Source organism: Sapajus apella, unplaced genomic scaffold, assembly GCF_009761245.1.
Source record: "Sapajus apella isolate SASKATOON/1434 unplaced genomic scaffold, GSC_monkey_1.0 scaffold65, whole genome shotgun sequence".
In the NCBI taxonomy this organism is placed as follows: domain Eukaryota; kingdom Metazoa; phylum Chordata; class Mammalia; order Primates; family Cebidae; genus Sapajus; species Sapajus apella.
This window is the reverse complement of record NW_022437005.1, coordinates 132,524-153,060: the sequence shown is the minus strand read 5'-3', so window position 1 is coordinate 153,060 and position 20,537 is coordinate 132,524. Positions and strand designations below refer to the sequence as shown.

General features: G+C 40.9%; 1 protein-coding gene across 1 annotated transcript in view; it reads right to left on the bottom strand.

Annotated features, from left to right (window-relative positions):
- Nucleotides 1-501: 501 nt before the first annotated feature.
- SPTLC3 (serine palmitoyltransferase long chain base subunit 3) overlaps nucleotides 502-20,537 on the bottom strand; it is a 152,559-nt gene continuing 132,523 nt past the window's right edge. The window contains exons 10-12 of the mRNA XM_032248009.1: nucleotides 13,364-13,499; nucleotides 7,466-7,598; nucleotides 502-2,474 (exon numbers count right to left, since the gene is read on the bottom strand). Of these exons, the coding sequence (XP_032103900.1) occupies nucleotides 2,361-2,474; nucleotides 7,466-7,598; nucleotides 13,364-13,499 (383 nt within the window). The 3' untranslated portion in view covers nucleotides 502-2,360. The remainder of the gene's footprint in view (nucleotides 2,475-7,465; nucleotides 7,599-13,363; nucleotides 13,500-20,537) is intronic.

Below are 20,537 nucleotides of genomic sequence, written 5' to 3'. Positions count from 1 at the left end.
AATAATCCTATTGAACTAAAATCATGGACCTATTAGCCTAGGCTAGCCTAGCATTTGAGAGCTTTTTCTTAAAAAATTTAAAAATCTCATTATTCACAATCACCCTTCTAATGAACCTTATTCTGTATGACATATACTCTAATATTATTGGCCCTGTGGAGCCTGGGCACCTTCTAATGCACCCTGGAAGCATTCTGCTGAGATTATAGTTGTTCTTACACCTGCATATTCAACATGGACTCTCTGACAGAAATAGGTCCTTTTGTCTCACACATTGCAGTATAATAAATTGCCCCTTCACCCTTGGATCTTGATGAAAAGAGACTAGCTTACTCCCTGCCCTCCATACTGGGTGTGTAAGTAGTTTCCCTTGATGAATTAGACCCAACCTCCTCCATGAAAGTAATAATAGTGGACATTCCTGCTCATGAAGACACTTGTCTAGGGGCTTAAAACTTGAAGGGTAGCTGTGAAGGTGTGTGTGAAGATCACAGACAAATCCAGAAAGGAAGGAAGCTGTTTATTGCTTGCAATACCTTGTGGAAGGACTAGATGTCTCTCTGTCTTTTTGACCTCCTGTTTCCTTTATAGAACTCAAGGCATTCACATTTATGACACATTTTCTTTGCACAAATAAAGCTGCACCAACTTCACTGAGAAGAGTTGGAATTTTGTAATCAAAATCATTGGATGGGAAACTGCATTTTCAGAACCCACTTCTTTTCCTCTTTCACTAACAGTACTCCTTACAACTTGTAAATGTTCATGAAGAGCTCTATCATTGTGATCCATTTTTAAACCAATGCACCCACTTGGGGTTATTATTTCCCCATAAAAACTTTCCATGTTGATCACTTTTTTTCCTTTAATAAGATTTGAGCATCAGGACATGTTGCTGCATCCATCACAGGCGCTGCGGATGGAGTTTCTATCTCAGTGCACAGCATGAAAGCATGGGTCAATCTGTGCCACACAAAGCCAAGCCTCTCTTGAAGTGATTTGTTTACAGTGTCATTTGATGGAGTGGAATGCTCTGCAACTCATTCGAACTGTTACAGAAGCTTTGCTGAAAGGTCACCACTGCTCTTTCTAGTTTCCAGATCTGGGCACCATCTGGGTGCTTGTTAAAGATAAGGTTCTCCACGGGCTTTTTCCATACAAACTAGATCAGATTAACAAAGGGCTGCTTTTCCATAGGAGTTCCTGTTCGTGTTGAGAAGAAGAGAGTGAGAAAGAGAGAACACAAGTAAATTACAGGTAGTTGCTTTGAAGTGTGCCAGCCCACTTTCTCTCAATTCAGAGTGCATGTAACAAGTGATAGTACAATTTAATAGGCCTAAACAAGGGTCTTGTAAAAGTCAGTATTTGCTTTTAAATGTCCTTCTTGAGTCAATACTTTCTTCAAGTATGGTCTTTGGAGTCAATTCTAAAGGACCTTGAATCTCACCATTTACTCAAAATTCAGTAGGAAAATGACAACTAATTCCTTAAGGTGATAGAGGCTATGCAGGCTAAGCATTCACTGTGCCCTGCACCAACAAGTTTCAAGTCATTGTAACTACCATTTTAGTGTAGGCCTAAAAGTGGCTTGTGCTTACTTTTCCCTTTCTCCTGAAACAAGCATCTTGAATTTTCCAAACCTCAAAAGCTCAGCTGTAAAACTGTAGGAGATCAGCAAGAGGAAAAGAAAAATTTCCTTCAAAGACATCTCTAGTCGCAGTTGGCCAGTTCTGCTCTCCCCCTCAAAACATTAACTATGTCTTTTGACACTCGTCTGTAAAAAACGTCCAAATGTGACAAATGGTAGAAACGTTTCTTTACCCTCCTGCCTGGAACGTCCCATGATACAGATGAGTTCTAGCTGATACTTTTATGAGTGGAACAAGGAAGATGGTTACTGTCCACTATACTCAGTCACATCTGCAGATGGAATAAGTAAACACATAGTGAACATACTGAATGAAAATTTTAAATCCTCTCATTTGCATTTGGTTGGAATCCCTGAAAGGGTCTGAACCAAAGAGGCTGCACAGTAGCAGCTAAAACACAGGCTCATTGCCATTAAAAATATTCTCAGAAGTGTGTGTTTGTGTGTGTGTGTGTGTGTGTGTGTGTGTGTGTGTGTGTGTATTTTAGTAGAATGCTTGGAGGAAGAGAGACTTAAATCTGGAATTGTATTTTTGTCTCTGCAGTCCGAGTTGGAAACATTAAAAACAACAATGTCTCCTTCAGTTCAATCAAGCCGGTCTGGGAACCAAAATTGTCCTGAGGAAGGGGGAGAAATCCATTTATATTCCTTGTGAGGCAAGGAGGGAGGTCTTTCTCGCAAAGTCTTTATGTGTCATTTAGGACCAGGAAACTTAATCTTCGAGTTCAAAGCTGGTCTCATCATAGAGTTCAGGACGTGCTGACTTCTTGTGCCGGGAATATTTCAGTTGCAGGAGATCACCCATTTCATCAAGAGCTTCCAAAACCTGCAATGAGATAACTTTGCAATAGCTATCATCGAACACCTAAGTAGCCCTGCTTTGCAGAGCCCAGGTTAATAGCAAGCCTCACAAAGACACACAGTCTTATTTTGCTAGCTTCTTTGATTTTAAAGAAAAGAAGCAAGATCCGTAGCATTAGGTTGTGGTTTAAGACCCTAGAGAAATGTTAGATACTAATTCATTTTATTTAATGGTCTAACTCCACACTATGAATGTTTATTTTATTTTGAGAGTGTGAAGAGAAGAATAAAAACATGTGACCATGCTTACCCTTAAAGTCTTCAAAATGTAATGACTTATATGTAATCTTGTGGAAGAAAAGGATAAGGTTGCAGAATGCACGTGAAGTTATATGTCTTCATGACACAACAAACCACCTGGCCAAGAATAACGTGGAATGTTGTGGGAGCTGATCAGCATCATCCTCTGTCCTCTTATGCTACCCCAGGCCCCCTGCTTTTAAATAGTCATCTCTATGTCCCATAAAATACTAGAACTTAACTCACAAGAACTGAGAACTTGTCTGTTTCAACTCTCTTACATGAGGTGGGTACATGTATCCTTCATTTTACACATGAAACATCTGAGATACAGAAAGTGAAAAAAGGTCATTTTTGATTCTAGTATATCACTAATCCTATGGTATTCGTCATGCCTTTTTAACCTTTCTGAGCCTGTTTTTCTTAACCCGCCAAATGAGGAGGAAGATAATATTAGGGTCTAATGCTTTGAAAAAGGTAAAGTGAGGGTGGTTAATGTTAGAAAGGGTGACTAATGGGTCTCATGGACTTTCCTCTTTGGGAAATCTTTCAAACTGATATTAATTAAGGTTTCCTCCAACATGTTAAGGGTAATTGATTTCTTGGTGGTAGGAGTGTATTTAAAATGTTCTTCCCTGTTTTTCTAAACTTCCTACCTCAAATCTCAGTGCTAGAAAAAAGTGACCAAAGCTATCTTTAAAATGACCCCTCTCTGGGATAGTTTCTATCAATCTTTGCTGAAGATAGGGGATGGAATACTTCAGTGGTTTCCAAAGTGAAGGACTTGCACATGTGTGGTATCTGTGAGATAATTTATGGAGGATGAGAGGGAAAAACATTAGAATTTCTATTCTAGTTTCTTTTTTTCTTTTTTTTTTTTTTTGAGACATTCTCACTCTGTTGCCCAGGCTGGAGTGCAGTGGCGCGATCTTGGCTCCCTGCAACCTCTGCCTCCTGGGTTCAAGTGATTCTCCTGCCTCAACCTCTTGAGTAGCTGGGATTACAGGCATGCCACCATGTCCAGCTAATTTTTGTATTTTCAGTAGAGATGGGGTTTCACCATGTTGGCCAGGCTGGTCTTGAACTCCTGACCTCAGGTGATCTGCCCACCTCAGGTGATCTGCCCACCTCAGCCTTACAAAATGCTGGGATTAAAAGTGTGAACCACCACACCTGGCCTCTATTCATTTTTATCTCAACCTTTTAAACTTTTGTGTCTCTTATATAATGTACATATATATTGGTAATGCATAGATCATTTACAAAGAATTTATGTTAATCTCCGCTGATCAAAGACCACCCACAACACATTCATGCTCAAAGTTAGGTTTCTTTAGCTTGCTGGGATAAGAGAGGGAGGACACTGCAGGAGAACCATGGGCATCTTAGTGACAGGAAGATGGGAGAGGCTTCTCACTGCATTTGGGCTTGTGCCTGAGATCACTCTAAGGAAGCAGGGACAGGTTCTGGGTTGGATGCTGCCAGGAAGTAGGACTTCTGGCAGGCTATATGTTTATAATTTCTATCTGCAAGGTGAGAGAATTAAAGTGAGGGTAGAGTTGTTGCTGGTAAAGGAGCAACTGTGACACATGTCAGTTAGGAGAGGGAGACACTAAGTACCGTGGAATAGGCTTGTCTCTGACTTGTCCAAATGTGGTTGTGGAGTGCATTTATCTAACATTGTTTCTAGTCTATGGCCTTTAGGTTCAGTTGCTACCTTGCTGTACTAGCTGTTCATCAGGGTCAGTTTTGACTTTCTCTTATATGTACATTAAGGAACTGCTTAAAATTTTTTGTTGAGATATGTGCATGATCTCAAAAGTTTAGAGGCACTTGTCTAGATGATGTCTCAGTATCCTTTCAAAGCAGGTATTTTGCAGCAATTAAGAACTTGTGAAGAGAATCACATACATGAACACCTCAGTGCTGCTTGCAGCACAAAATTACAAATTCACTCACACTGTCTGTCCTCCCAGACATCTCAGGGAACTTGCTTCCTGGCCACGTTCTCTTCTCTCCCTTCTGTGCAAGATCCCCTCTTCACTCTCTTCTTCCCTTAATGTGTAAACATGCTCAAGTCTTCTCCATTTTAAAGGGTATTATCTAAACCTATTTCTCTTTGTACAGTTAGACTTCTTGAAAGTTTTGCCTGCCTTTTCTCACCACCAGCTCATTTCATTTAAAAGAAACAATTTATTAAATTTCCCGTTCTGGAAATACATACTCATTTTAGAGAACCTGGGAAATAGAGAAGGATGTAAAGAAAATAAAGTTGGCTGGGTGCGGTGGCTCATGCCCGTAGTCCCGGCACTTTGGGAGGCAAAGGCAGGTGGATCACGAGGTCAAGAGATCGAGACCATCCTAGCCAACATGGTAAAACCCTGTTTCTACTAAAAATACAAAAATTAGGCTGGGCGTGGTGGCTCACTCCTATAATCCCAGCACTTTGGGAGGCTGAGGCGGGTAGATCATGAGGTCAGGAGATCGAGACTGTCCTGGCTAACACAGTGAAACCCCGTCTTTACTAAAAATACAAAAAAATAGCTGGGTGTGGTGGTGCATGCCTGTAATCCTAGCTACTTGGGAAGCTAAAGCAAGAGAATCGCTTGAATCTGTGAGGCGAAGGTTGTAATGAGCCAAGATCGTGCCACTGCACTCCAGCCTGGGAGATAGAGCGAGACTCCATCTCAAAAACAAAACAAAAAATCCCAAAACTAACTGGGTGTGGTGGTGCATGCCTGTAGTCCCAGCTACTTGGGAGGCTGAGAAAGAAGAATTGTTTAAACCTGGGAGACGGAGGTTGCAGTGAGCTGAGATCGCACCACTGCACTTCGGCCTGGGCAACAGAGTGAGACTCCATCTCAAAAAAGAAAAAAAGAAAAAAGAAAAGAAAGCAAAGTTCACTCATCTCAAAATCTGGTTAGCTCAGTTGTTAACATGCTACTCAATAATTTTTACTGTGTACCTACTGTGTACAGTACACTGGTTTACGTTTTGAGGTTATCCTTGTGAAGATGAAAAACACAACCCTGTTTGTGTGTGTGTGCACATGTGTATGTGTATAATTTCAGACTCTTCACTCTTTTATTCTTTCTTTTCCATTCATTCCCTTAAAATGCCTATTCTATGCAACATCAAGCTTCTACTAATTGCTAATCCAATATTTTCTTCTCTTCGCTCACTGTATTGAAACTTCCTGTAGTTTTCAGGGGCATTTTGACCCTCCACCTCATTAAAACTTTCTCCTCTCTATGGACTTTAATAGTACACTGAATATGTCTTTCCTGACTGCTCTAGCTCTATGTAAGTGTGGGTCCCCACCTGTGATTCCTGTATCTTCCCTGGAATGTAGGCACTCCCCAGGAGTCTGCCCTGTTCATCCTTGCTCGTATCTGGACAATTACATCCTCTACTTTTGGCTGTAATGATCCCTCAGTTCCCTCAACTATAGCAGCTCCAGCTTTACGTATTCTCCTAAGCTCTAGAATCTTATTTTTCTTCTATAGGTGGCCTGTGGACATACAGTCTCAACATGTCTAGAACTGAGCTCATTCTATTCCCCTACTCCTATTGAAAATGTGTTGTTTCTTGTACCTTCTCTCATTTAAGTGCTTCACCATCCTTCTGTTCTCCAGGGCTAAAGACCTCAAATTGTCTTTGATTCTCTCTCTCCCCACATATGCGCTGCATTCAATCACTCGTCAATCCATGGCACATCCATTCATTTGTAATATTTTTTCATAGATTCGTTTCTTTTGTTTCTACTACCATTAGCCTTGTCATCTCGTTTCGTTCAAATAGCTCCATTTTAGGTCCTTTCCTTTTGTCCCTTTCCAATTCATCACATTTATTTCATAATGACATGATTATGTCACTCTACTGATTGGAAGCCTTGCATGATGCTCCATAATCTTTGTTAAAAAGGCCTGGTTCAAAAGCCACCTCCCATGTCAATCTTCTTCACTATAATAATTCACTCCCACCTTCATGCTCCCACAGTTCTCTACATTTCTTTTTCAAGATGAATTTACTTTGTCTGGTATTATGTGTTATTCATTTATTAGTATCTTCTTCTATACTTTTTGCCCCAAGTTTGCACGTAGTTGACTCTCAATAGTGTTTGCAAAACTACATTTATGTTATGTAACTCTTCCCATTAACTCTGATGAGATGGCTGATTAGATGGCTTAGTTCTCTGATATTACTCATTCATATAAAAATGGAAATCAAGGGACAATAAAAGGCAGTTTTAAACTCATTTCCGCTTCACTTAGGTGTGGCTTCTGTAATGTAGGTTTGTTCTTGTTGTTGGTTTTCCAACATGTTGCTTACTTGCGTCCTATTTTATTATGGCAGATTTTGTGGCTATGAAAAATGTCAGGATACACGTAATTAAATCTAAAACAGCGTTTTAGATCAGCTTTTGCATTTAAGATCAAGTAAATAGCACAATATAGAGCTACTCTGTCAGTCTTTTCTAGGAAACCAAAATACTGTTGAAATCTTTGCTAAATGGATTTTCTTTTCTATCTACTGAGTGGTCACAGCGTTGGCTGTTGTTGACGTGCCCTTGTTTATCAGCAGTGACTTTCGCCAGTGTTGTTTTCCTAAATCACCCAAGGGAAACCCAGAGAACCCCAAGCTGTCTCAATAAAAGGACTTGCTTTGAATCCAAGGTACCGGTACTGAGATCCTGTTGGCCTGTGGTGTACTCACCGTGTCTAACATCTCCCGAGTATGTGCCGCTGAAACACAAAACCGAGCCCGAGCTTCTGCGAGGGGAGTGGCTGGAAATCCCACGACCACCACCCCGATTTTCTTCTCTTGCAACATATGCCTTGCAAAAGCCCTTAAGAAAGAAAGAAAAAAAGTGGTTAATTGAGAAAAGACAAAATTATCCTGACAAAAAAGGAATATGGCTAATTGACTTTTTTTCTTTTTTATGATTATAAATAGAAGATGATTGAAGTTGTTAAACTTCTGTCAAATACAATTGACAAATAAATGTGCAGCCAGTCACTTGGTGCCTCTCATAATGATGTATGTGGTATTATGGGTCTGACACACTCATTAGATAATTGTGGATATTGAGTCTCTGACACCAAGCAGAAAATGCTGATGTTTATTACACTGGTTTAACAAATCTGCAGTGATACGAAATCCATCTGCAGGATCCCTAGGTATAAAACAGTTTCTATAATGCAAGTCCACAAAGAAAGAATCTATATTAGTTGTAAGGGTATGTGTTTTAAAAACTTAATACAAATAATATAATGTGGAAATTTCAAGGAGCCTATACTTAGTGAGTATAATGTGAAGACCAGAATCAGAGTGTCTGTTGTATCCAACCCTAAGCCAGTTTACTCACTGCAGGGCCAAAGATTCTATTTTCCATCAAATCAGAGATAAGAAATAGGAAGGTCCCCAGATTGTTTCATATGTGAATGAACATACCCAGGGATGCACAGGGATAATACACTCAGTGACTGAGTTTAAGAGGAATGAGGCAGAAGGGAGACCAGGGAAGAAATGTTCACACAGAGAACTTTACAGCCTATATATAGGACATAAGTCACAGAATGAGAAAGCTGTTTGATGCAGGGTAAAACCTTGGTAAGCTATGATTCCTTCCCTTCATCCTTCTAGTTTCTTTCTTTTCCAGAGCTATTCTAAGTAACAATTCTAGAATATTAAGCTCAAAAGCAGTAAATATCTTGTGCTGAGAGTGAAGGTCAGATAAAAAGGCATGTACTCCCAAGTGACTCTTTTCCCCCTTTGGGCTCTGTTAGTCTTTGCAGGAAAATTTAATTACTGAATGACTTTACCCATAAGTGAGGTAAATGCCTCAGATCTGTTCTTAGCATTAAGAGATTGCTGGTATATTATTTTAGGCTGGAAGCTGACAGCACCAGAGAAACCTTCCAATCATAGCTCAGGAAGAATTCTTAAACCAGATGTGGAGAGTAAGCCTGCTCCTCCATTCACTTGTTTTGCTGTTGAGCAGTTTGCCTTTTGGTTGCTTCAGACAGAACACAGGTTATTAGATGAAGCAATAGAGACTGCAAGACCTACAGGACACACAGCCTTTCCGCCCCCCTGGCTTGAGCGAGGCAAGATTAGCCCTTTGATTTCAACTAGGAAGGTTAGAAGGAGATGAAGCTTTCTAGCTGAGAAAGCTTGAAAACAGAGGCTGTTCTTTCTCTTTCTTGATCACCCTATGGAAGGCTGCCCACAGAGCTGTACAGAATGAGAGCTCATAATTGTCTGAGAAACAAGTCAAGTGCTTTTATCGCTAGAGTACAAACCAACTGACCGATAATCTCAGGCCAGTTTTTGGGACTCCCAGAAGACCGCTTTTACTGTCTGCATGATTCTCTTTGTACCAAAGGAAGCACATTTTGCCAAAGAATGCGGAGCAAAATACGTGACTCTGTTGATTCATTAGCCTAATCTGGCGTCTCCCTGGAGCACTTTTGAATTTAAATCTTACACTATTAAAGCTAGTGTTCTTAATATATATGATTGCACTGGAAATTTTATATCATGAGCCTCTGTTTGTACTCCCCAAAGCAAATGGCAATAGGTTAAAATAAACTGTGTGAAATAATAATAAAAATAAACATTAGCATTGCATTGTATACAGAATCACTACGCCTTGTATAACACCATCTTCCAAGTATATTACATGAACAAACCCTTTACCAAGTACCAAATACAATACATTCTTGGTTATTTAAATGTATGCTTTATGGGTGAAATCAAATTACACAGCTCTGTAGAAGATTCCAGTGGTAGAGTTATAACAAGGCTTTGTTCAAAAGGATAACTGGCTACAGACTATGTTTTCATTCTGCATAAGAGGACATGTGGAGAGATCATCATTCTTTAATAAAATCAAAGGTTTTTAAATGACCAAATGAAAGAAGTGCTTCCACACTGGCTTATACAATTAACTCCCTATTTTAAAAATGTCTCTACATATAAACTTCCAACAAAGAAATATTACAGAAGGAAGTAAAGCCAGACAGCAGGGCAAGCTCTTGCCAGCAACTCCTGCCAGTAATAGGTGATACTACCTTTTGTAACTAACCTGTTCTGTTTCCTTAGGTGACCCAAACAGATTTTTTTTTCTGTTTGTAGTGATTGTTGCCTTTTGAATCACCAATGATGACATTAAACCTAAGGAAATTTATGCTCTGCATTGCTTTAATGAGCATTTTTTTCCTATGAACTAAAGCTTGGGAGTTGTGCTGTGTGTTTGAAAGAGCTCTAGTTTATGAAGCAAATGGAACGGGCTTTGAATTCTGGGATCTGGTGCCTATAACCTGTGTGAGTCTTAGAGAGTAATTTTTTTTTTTTTTTTTGAGACAAAGTTTCACTCTTGTTGCCCAGGCTGGAGTGCAGTGGCATGATCTCAGTTCACTGTAACCTCCACCTCCCAGGTTGAAGCAATTCTCCTGCCTCAGTCTCCCAAGCAGCTGGGAGTACATGTGCCTGCCACCATACCCAGCTAATTTTTATTTTTTTATTTTTAGTACAGACGGGGTTTCACAATGTTGGCCAGGCAGGTTTTGAACTCCTAACCTCAAGTGATCCACCTGCCTTGGCCTACCAAACTGTTGGGAGGCGTGAGCCACCACATCCGGCTTTAGAAAGTAATTTGACCTTTGTTAAGTCTCAGCATCTTCATTTATAAACTACGCTAAACATCCTACCCTCCATGGGCAATCACTGAGATTGCAAAGCCTTACTTAGCATATATTCAGCATTCTGTGATATTAGCTCTTCTTAAAAAACAATCTTAAGTTAAAAGCAACAGGATGGTTTGACATATTATCCAGTGTCTATATAGCAATATGGAAGCAGAGTATAGCAGGATCTTTACCTACTTTTTTTTCTGGATGTTTTCTTTTTAGTAATGCAATCAAGAATTGCAATAATTATTTTGGAGAGCCATGCAATCATGGTGACTCAACCTGGCACTCAGTTGAAACTGATAATGATCATCATTGTTGCAGAGTAGTAGTAAAATGGCTACCACTGATTGAATGCTTGTGGCATGCCAAGTACTCTATTAAGTGCTTTGTATACATTATTAGCATTATTAAAAATGCCATTATTATTATCAATGACTTAATGCTATTAATAATGACAGCTAACACTTAATAGCTCTTATATAAGAGGTAACATGCCAATTCTTGTACAGACATCATCTTGTTTAATCTTCACAGTAACCTTATGAAATAGATACTATATCCTATTTTATAAATGAGAAAACTGGAGCTTTAGAAAGCTAAGTAACTTGTTCAAGAACCCCCAGCTAGGAAGAGTTTTTATTCCAAACCTTTCCCCACGCCATAGAACATAACTTTTATATGAAGCCTATTGTACCTAGCATGTTATATGAATTCTTGAAGTTACATGCATTTGTTTTCACTACTTATGGATCCTTCTCTTCGGGTTGGTTCATTTTTCCAACCTGTAGGGATTCTAATTCTGGCTTTTATCATTAAAGTTGGAACTATCCAGAACACTTCCTACTGTCACTGGAATACTCCAGAATTATGTGTTTTATACCTTGAACAAGTTTATTTTCAGTGCCTTCTTTCGAGCTAATAATACAATATTAGATAAACTGAGCTAAGTTTGGAACATTTCTTCTAACACATACCATTTCCCCAATCATTTTGAGTGTGTGTGTGTGTGTGTGTACTTTCAAAAATCAGATGGTTTAAAGTCTTTGGATTATCTGCAACTTTCAATCACCATTGTCACCACTCCTTGACATTATCAGAGGGCAATGTGATGTACACCATTTCTGTAGCACATGATCTCGGACACTTCATGGTTTGTTTTCCTGACCCAGATCTGTGAACAAAGGGCCAACTGGTGCAAATGATGTGGCATGCTAAAAAACTCATGTGTGTTTTAACTGCTTGTGATTTTGCTGTGGTAAAATGACCCCAGAGCATACTCTGATGAATCAGTCTTTCAGGAACTTATAACTCAGTCTTGCCCTCCATGACTTTTCACGAGGAAGCCCCAAACCTCTTTTATTGGTACTTTTCTATACTTCAAATCCTCTGCCAATCTAGTCAGGTGATTAGAGAGTCAAACAGAAAGTTCTAGCAATGGGTTACATTGGAGGGGAGTTAGGACCTCTAAAATCTGATGCATAGTATGTTGAATATGAATTTCCATCATGTGCTTGGTCAGAGACATAAATAAACATTTTACCTTTAGAAAGGATTTTAGTTGACTTCATTTTTTTTTTCTAAGACAGGGTCTCATTCTGTCACCCAGTCACCCAGGATGGAGTGCAGTGGCACAGTCTCAGCTCACTGCAACTTCTGCCTCCTGGGTTCAAGTGATCCTCCTGCCTCAGGCTTCTTAGTAGCTAGGACTACAGGTATGCATCACCATGCCCAGCTAATTTTTGTGTTTTTAGTAGAAACAGAGTTTCTCCATGTTGGCCAGGCTGGTCTTGAACTCCCAACTTCAGGTGATTCACCTGCCTCAGTCTCCCAAAGTGATGGGATTACAGGCATGAGCCACCGTGCTCTGCCAGTTAACTTCCTTTTAATAACAGAGATAATTAGTCTCTAGCAGGTTGGAAAAGGGTTCATGTGTAAAACTGTCCCCACCAAACTGACAAAAAGTCATGTTTTCCTCTTTATGCAATTGTTGCTAATGCTCAGTTTCAAAGTTGCAATCAAGAAAACAACCCAAAAACAGGTTTAGAGTAAGGGCATGAGAAACTGAGCATGAGCTTCAATGTAAGCCTCAGTTTGGGTTTTTTGCATCTTACTTTTACTGCCGTTTGACTTGTATGACTTTGGGCAGGTTAACTGCAGTCAGCCTCAGCTTCTCCACGCTTGAAATGAGAATGTCCTCTTCCTAAGATGGCGTGAAGTTCAATGGGAGAAAACACAGGGCCTGATCACATTGTTTTTTTTTTTTTTTTTTTTTTGAGATGGAGTTTCTCTTGTTACCCAGGCTGGAGTGCAATGGCGCGATCTCGGCTCACCACAACCTCCGCCTCCTGGGTTCAGGCAACTCTCCTGCCTCAGCCTCCTGAGTAGCTGGGACTACAGGCATGCACCACCATGCCCAGCTAATTTTTTGTATTTTTAGTAGAGACGGGGTTTCACCATGTTGACCAGGATGGTCTTGATCTCTTGACCTCGTGATCCACCCGCCTCGGCCTCCCAAAGTGCTGGGATTACAGGCTTGAGCCACCGCGCCCGGCCGTTGTTTTTATGGTAATATGGGGAGAGATGATCTTCTGACGTTCTCACTGAGAAAGATCTTGGGTCAGAAGGAGGTTCAGGATTGTGCTTAATTTACAGTTGAGGCTGAGGAGATAAGTGATTTCCCTAAATTAACAGAGCTTGAATTTAGGGAGAGAGGCCGGTCTTAGGATCTGGTTCCCCTTCTATAAGACCTGTGGGAAAGGTCTAGCTGACGGGCTGGTAGGTGGCTTCTGAGAAGCTGTACGATTGAATTCTAAACTCAATCACCCCATTCTAAATGCGTAATCTAATGCCTGTGTCAAAAAGCCATCTTAGGTCACCTTGTGTTTAGGTGTGATTCTGAGATGCCTTGGGTACTTACGCTACTTTACCAGGCATGTAAAGAAGCAGAGGAACAACAGAAGCATTCTCATTGCCATAGATAATGAATCCCATTTCCTGCAGTCTTTGTCTGAAGTATCTTGTGTTTTTCGCAAGTTGCTGTACTTTCTGCAGCCCTGAAAAGAGACAGGCATGAAATCCATCAATTCCCACTAGAAAGAGGGAAGTAAAGATCAACTTGACAAGCATCTCTAAGTCTTTCTGCAGGCAGCAGCACTAGCTGGGAGGAGGAAGTAGGGTGGGGAGATATCTCCTACGGGGTAGTTGTGGGCACTGATGCCCAGGCACTGCCTTGAGCCTGGAAGACAGGAAGAGAGGGGGATGGTGCCACGAGGTGCTGCAGGCAACTGAAAGCAGGCTATACTGGAGAGCCGGTGGGAGGCAGGGGAGGTACCTATTTTGTACTTCTGTGTACTTAAAAACATCAACTGAAGAGAAGGGAGTGTGATAAGAAGTAACATAACTACTTCCCCCCCACCCCACACCTTATACCAAACATTGGTAGATGCTTTTTAGCTAAGCTGAATTGGCTTATTAAATTGTCCCTCATTTAAATCTCTAATCAAAGGATCCTTCATCCAATCAGAATTTGTAGGGATAGCACATTCATAGACAGACAAGTCTTGCTGAGACCAGGCCTGTTTTTTGAGGCATTTGGTGGTGGACTAAGAGAAGGGAGGAAAGGGGGGACCCCAGCTTTCCCAAGCCAGAAAGAAGGATAGCATTGGCCCAAAATAGAAGGAGAAGCAAAGTACATACATGGGTCTATGTCAAGGTTATTGGTGCTTCAGCTCTAAACCTTGTATCCTGTGTCCTAAGTGTGTGTCCAGTGCAGAGTTCATGCACGTGAGATGACAAAGTACATGAAAGAGCAGAAAGTCCAATCCTGAAGATGACGTCTACTCGGGTCCTGCTTCAAAGTAGGTGGGTAAGCCAGCCAAGCTAGATAGTATTTGCTCAGTTAGATTGAATAGGATGAAACATTTAAGTCCCCTAGAAATCAGCCCAAAGTTTGCATTTGATGCAGAATTGCTGTTCGGCAGGAATGTGCCTCTATGGTCTTACATCTCACTGGTTGTCTTTAGTGGACCTCCATTCAAAGTGGTGAGACGTTCAGACAACTGGTTGGAGATTCTGCTCTAGAGGTTATTCAATACTTTGAACATCACTCGTGCATGTTTGTTACTCTTCAGATGGAAATAGGGTAAACATTTCAGTAAACATGTCAGTCACAGTCATCTGGTCCCTTCTTAGAGAAACAGTCCCAGATTGTGCCTTGACAGAGGGTTGAGCAGTTGGGGGGGGCATCTTCCACTCAGCATCCTCCTCCAGAGAACCATACTGTTTGAGTAGGGTTGGCCTTGCCTTTCCTCTTTTCTACAAGGTAGTGTGATGGCCAGCCTTGATCAGTTGTAATACTTCATCCCCCTGATTATTGGTTTGATGATGGAACATAACCAGGGACTATTTGAGTCTTTCTTTTAGATCCACTGAGGAAGAAGTGTAAGCATGAGATAATTCTCAAAGTACATCTTTGTCCTCACCTGGAGGAAGCCTGCTTAAGAATGATATTGACTCAGATAGAAGCCACTGTGCAGGACACTGAGAGTCCTGATAGCATCATCTGAACCTTTGGGTCCACGTGTGCCTAACCCAGACCATCTTTTTTTGGACTTCCCTGCTGTGTGATCCAATACATTTCCTTTCCGTCTCTTATAACCAAATTTGTCCTGAGTAATCCAGGTGGCAGCTACTAATTGGATCAGGCAGCCTCTAAAAGACAATAATAATATCAACACTCAACAATAATAATATCAATAGCAATAATTATAGCTCACCCATATGTGATGTCACCACTGTTATAAGCTCTTGACATTTATAGATTTAGTCCTCACAACAGCCAAATTGGTATTAAGAAATGTAATCCTATGTTATACACAAGGAGAAGCCAAGTAACTTACTCAAATTTACATAGTTGGTAGGTGGCCATGCCAGAATTGAATTCTAGAATCAGAGATTCTAGAATCTGTGTTGTTAGCTCCTACACTATAATGCTCTGCCGAGGTAAGTAAGGGATGGTGGTCATTGGTTCTTCTGATCAATAAAACTCTCATTTCTGCCAGCTGTTTGGATTATAATTGTATCAAACATTTTTTTTAGTAGAGGAAGTTGAGAGTTGAAGGCTGAGAAAATGCTTGTTGGGCTCATGTTGTGAGTGGTTGGATAGGGTATCACTAGGGTAGGATATCGCTAGGGTGGAGTCTAGTGCCCCCTTCACTTTAGGTAGAGGTCCTGAAGGGCTGCGTCCAAGGAGTGAAGGTGAACCAGGGGTAGACAGGCTCCCAAAGATCACTTTCTTTACCCACACATCTGACAGGTTTACACAAGACTCTATCACTCCCAAAATACTTCAAATATTCCTTTAAGTTTTCCTTTGCTCATCAGGCCTAAAGCGACTTCTGTGACATCTTAATTGTGTTAACAACACAGTATATGTGGAGAAATGGAGATTTAGTTGAGTGGAACATATTTTAAGGAGTAGGATGCTAAATGTCCCAATTGTCCATGCTTGTTTTCTGTTACTTTCTTTTTCCTAACTCCAGTTCTCAAGGATGATCCCTCCCCAACTCTGCCAGCTCCCAGCAGGCAGGCTGTGATGGAGAAAGCATCCAGTTTATTGTTCTTTTTTAGGGAAGCCGACATCTCAGCCCCTCTAGCCTGACCACAGACAATGAATGGAGGATGCCTTTGACCCAAATGCAGTCCACTTGGGTGTTAGCAAGGAAGCCATATGTTGGTCTGTCATAGGAGCTTTGAAAAAGAGATAATAAATATAAGTTACAAACCAGATCTTCTTGCTATTACAGCATGGATGTGAAAAATTTAGAGAGGATAATAGTAAAATTTAGTTGATAGTAGAAGTAGAAATTGAAAGACATAGAGAAAAGCTTATTAGCAGAATCTGTGAGACAGAGTAAGCCGTTAATTGGTAGAAGCTGTGGCAACCTATGAAGAAGAGAGGTAGGCAGGGCAAGGTTAGTCAGTAATGATAGGAAGAGTAAGATATAAAAAAAGAAGAGCTTATAGTCTAGTGGGAGAAATAGACATTAATCAAATAATCACCTAAATGGATGTAAAATTGCAACTCTGATGAGCAGTATAAAGAAATGTTATGTGGTGTTATGAGAGCTAATAAGAGGGAGATTGTACCAAATCTGACAAAAGTCAATAAGTGGCCGGGCATGGTGGCTCACGCCTGTAATCCCAGCACTTTGGGAGGCCGAGGCGGGTGGATCCCGAGGTCAAGAGATCGAGACCATCCTGGTAAACATGGTGAAACCCCGTCTCTACTAAAAATACAAAAATTCAGCTGGGCATGGTGGCGTGTGCCTGTAATCCCAGCTACTCAGGAGGCTGAGGCAGGAGAATTGCCTGAACCCAGGAGGCGGAGGTTGTGGTGAGCCGAGATCACGCCATTGCACTCCAGCCTGGGTAACAAGAGCGAAACTCCGTCTCAAAAAAAAAAAAAAAAAAAAAAAAAAGTCAATAAGTGATGAGTGAACAAAGATCCAAAGAATGAGCAATTATTAGCCAGACAAAAAGCTAGAGGAGAGTATTCCAGACCTAGGAACCAGATGTAATGGTCTTGTGGTTTGCAGAAGAACACAGAGGTTGTGAACAAGGCAAGATGTGGTTGAGGGTGGGACAAGATGAAGCTGGAAAGATTGTCTAAAAAAAGAAAAAATGAGGCGAGACTACAGGGACTGAAGAATCCCACTTTTAATGATTGGAAGGAGTAGGAGTAGGATGCATCTAAAAGGGAGACAGCATAGCAGCAACCAGAGAGGGAGAAAATAAAGCAGGACATAGAACGGTGTTCTTTGGTTTTATCGACATGACAACTCATTAACAACCTTTACTTCAGGGTCCCTGGATGGAACTTTGGTTTTAAAGAAACAGGTAGTTCCAAGTATGGTTTCTTAGTTCATGTCCATTTTCCCCAATTCTAAATTTTGCAACGTGAATACAAATAAGGAATCCAGAGAGGTGTAGAAACATCTGTATATATATATATATATATATATTTTTTTTTTTTTTTTTTTTTTTTGCATAGACATAGTCTCCTTTGTGTTTTAAAAAAAGAAACTTTATAACATGCTCATATGTTCCTTGGAAACTTGTATATTTACAGAGACTATTAAAAGTGCAGGACTAGAGATTAGGAAGGAGAATATTTTCCTTAAGAAAAATCACCCATACATTAAAACTGTGTGTTTAGAGAGTTAAGAATATAAGGAGTAGGGGGAGATTGAGGTCAGAAGGAAAGGAAAAGCGGGCTATGGTAAGGATTGTTTTAAAGGTGATTGAAATCAAGGCACAGAGATATATCTCAGCCACCAAAATGTATTCCATACGGCCTGTCCTCATGTGTGTTCAGCACTTTTGTTGATCATTATCTGCACAAGGAACAGATGACTTCATCAGGCTGGTCCTGATGATTCCTATATGTTCCCCCTTGAAACCTAGAAGGATTTCCTGGCCTGGAAGTGTCTGAATGACTTTAATTGCTTTTGTCAATGGCATTCTCTTTGGTCTTGCCTATAATGATTCATCCATCACTGAATGCCTAGCTACTTAATTGGCTCTGGCTATCCCTATTGCCTTGATTAACCCAAGAAACTGGATCATCAACTCATGTCACCATTCCACTGCTTCCAGATTCTTCAGAGACTTGAGCAAACAGATGAGACTATTGGAGTCCAGGGGTATCTGACTCCTAAGAACTAAATATTTTCTGCCTCCCTAACTTTCCTGTCTTTGAACCATTTAGCATAGCATGGCAGACAAGCCATTATGATACGTTTCGTGGTCACCACGCTTTCTCATATAGGTCACTACAAATGCCTTTGAGGTCTTGCATTTGCCAAGATACAGCTCCTTTCAATTACTCTGTTGCTCACTCTTTAAAATCGGAAACATTCTCGTACTCTTGGAAGGCCAAGAGTATTATACATACAGAGGTATGTAAAATGCTACTCATCTAAACAGGATACAAATGATTGTATTAATTATGTTGGGCTTTGAGATCCTTGCTTGAAGAGTGTTTTGCAAAAGTAGAAGCAATATTTGGTGCATGTCCTTTTGTACAGGGACAGCCATGTCAGGATGGCAAAGGGAAGCTTTGAAGATTGCACATGGCAGCCACACCCCCTTCAAGACACTCAGAGTCTCCAATTAAATAATTTTGGATCCTTCTTCTACATGTTACAGACAAGACAGGGAAAGTCCCTAGTCACATAAATAAGTGAATGAAACAATCTCTTATGTAGGCTTCTGGAGAGTATCCATAGGTATTAATTTTGTCATATTTTGGATTTTCTGTGGAGGCTGTTGAGTGGAAAAGGAATAGACTTTGGAATTAAGTGGAAATCAAACTCCATCTGGACAGCCAAAAATCTAAAAATCTCAGTTTTAGCTTTAAATTACCGAGAAGCTTATCTTACAGAAAAGTTGGGAGCAATCAAGAAGTGAATGCGAGAAAAGTGCTTAGTTACTCTATCTGGCATTTGGTAGGTCCTCGAAAGGGGAGTTAGCATTTTCTGCTGGACAGTAGTTCTCTGCAGCCTCAGTGCAACCTCACAGTCACCTGGAGAGCTTGGCAAACCTTATGTCCAGGTTGCACCCCAGACCCATTAAATCAGGATCTCTGGGGATGGGAGCTGGCATGAGGTGTGCCTAGCTTTCCATGTGATTTTTTGAGACGGAGTCTTGCTCTGTTGCCAGGCTAGAGTGCAGTGGCACAATCTCGGCTCACTGCTCCCGAGTAGCTGGGATTACAGGCATACATCATCATGGCTGGCTAATTTTGTATTTTTAGTAGAGACAGAGTTTCTCCATGTTGGTCAGGTTGATACTGAACTCTCGACCTCAGGTGATCTGCCTGCCTCGACCTCCCAAAGTGCTGGGATCACTGGCATGAGCTACTGCAACTGACTGAGCTTTGGTTTTAACAAGGCTCACCCAACCAGACTGGTATGTCTCAGAAATAGCTGCCATTTCCCATCCACCCCTAGGGCCATGCATGCCCTTTGCTCGGTATCTGATTGCAGCCTGAGCTATGCTCCTTTGCTGGATGTGGCAAATAAAAAATGGGCATATATGGTAGCCTCTTGTTTGGCATGATTACTGCCCAGCAGTTCCTGAGTGCTCAGCGTCCTGAGATACCTTTTGTGGGGGCGAGCTGCTCTCCCCACAGCTACGTGCTCTGAAGTGTTCATTCATCTTAAGATCAGTTCTACTCCTCTCACGAGGGTCGTTAAATCAAGGGTGAACCTATCCTGGCAGACAACCTGTCTGTTCCTGTTCTGTCCCTTCCTTGTTGGCTTGGGGGATAAGCTAGGTTAACGGAGGCCACAAATCCTTTAACCTCTCCTCCAATGCTATTAAAACAAAACCAGCTGTGTCAGGGGAAGAAAAGCAAATAAAACACAAAGCCTCTTGCTACAAAGCTTTGCAGTCCCCTAATAAAAACAATGGCTAGTGGCATTTCCAAAAATATGTTTAGAACAACTCAGTTTTCTAGAGGGCCAGAAGGAATTACAGGCAGTGGAAACTACCAGAATGACCTGTCTAAAAGAAGGAAAATTTCTTCTCTGTCGAACCTTTGGCATGCAAAAAAAGAGAAAGGCATTTTCCCTGTAATCCTAAGCAAAAGAGATGGATTTGAGGATGAGTTTGTGAGCCAATACCAGTGTCATGGTCTATTTTCTGCACACTTTGCAATCTCATTTTCTCACAGGAAATATGAATATGCCCAGATGCCATAGGATGACATTATTTCTCAGGCTTGAAAATATATGTCCAGAAATACACCCATCTCAATCCCTCCTTAAATTATTTAGCACACGACCACTGCCTGGAGTATAGACTGCATGATCTCAAACATGCTCCTAGGCAGCACTGCTTAGAAAATGAGGTCCTCGTCTTTAGGGATGGGAATTCACTTTCCATAAAACATTTCTCACCATTTAAGAAGTAGATATTTCTGAAACATTAACCCAGGGAAAATCAAATAGATATTAAAGAATGCCCGCAGCGGTCTAAGAATGCCTAATTTCCCCTGTCTGTCCCCTCTTCTCTGCCAGTTTACCCTG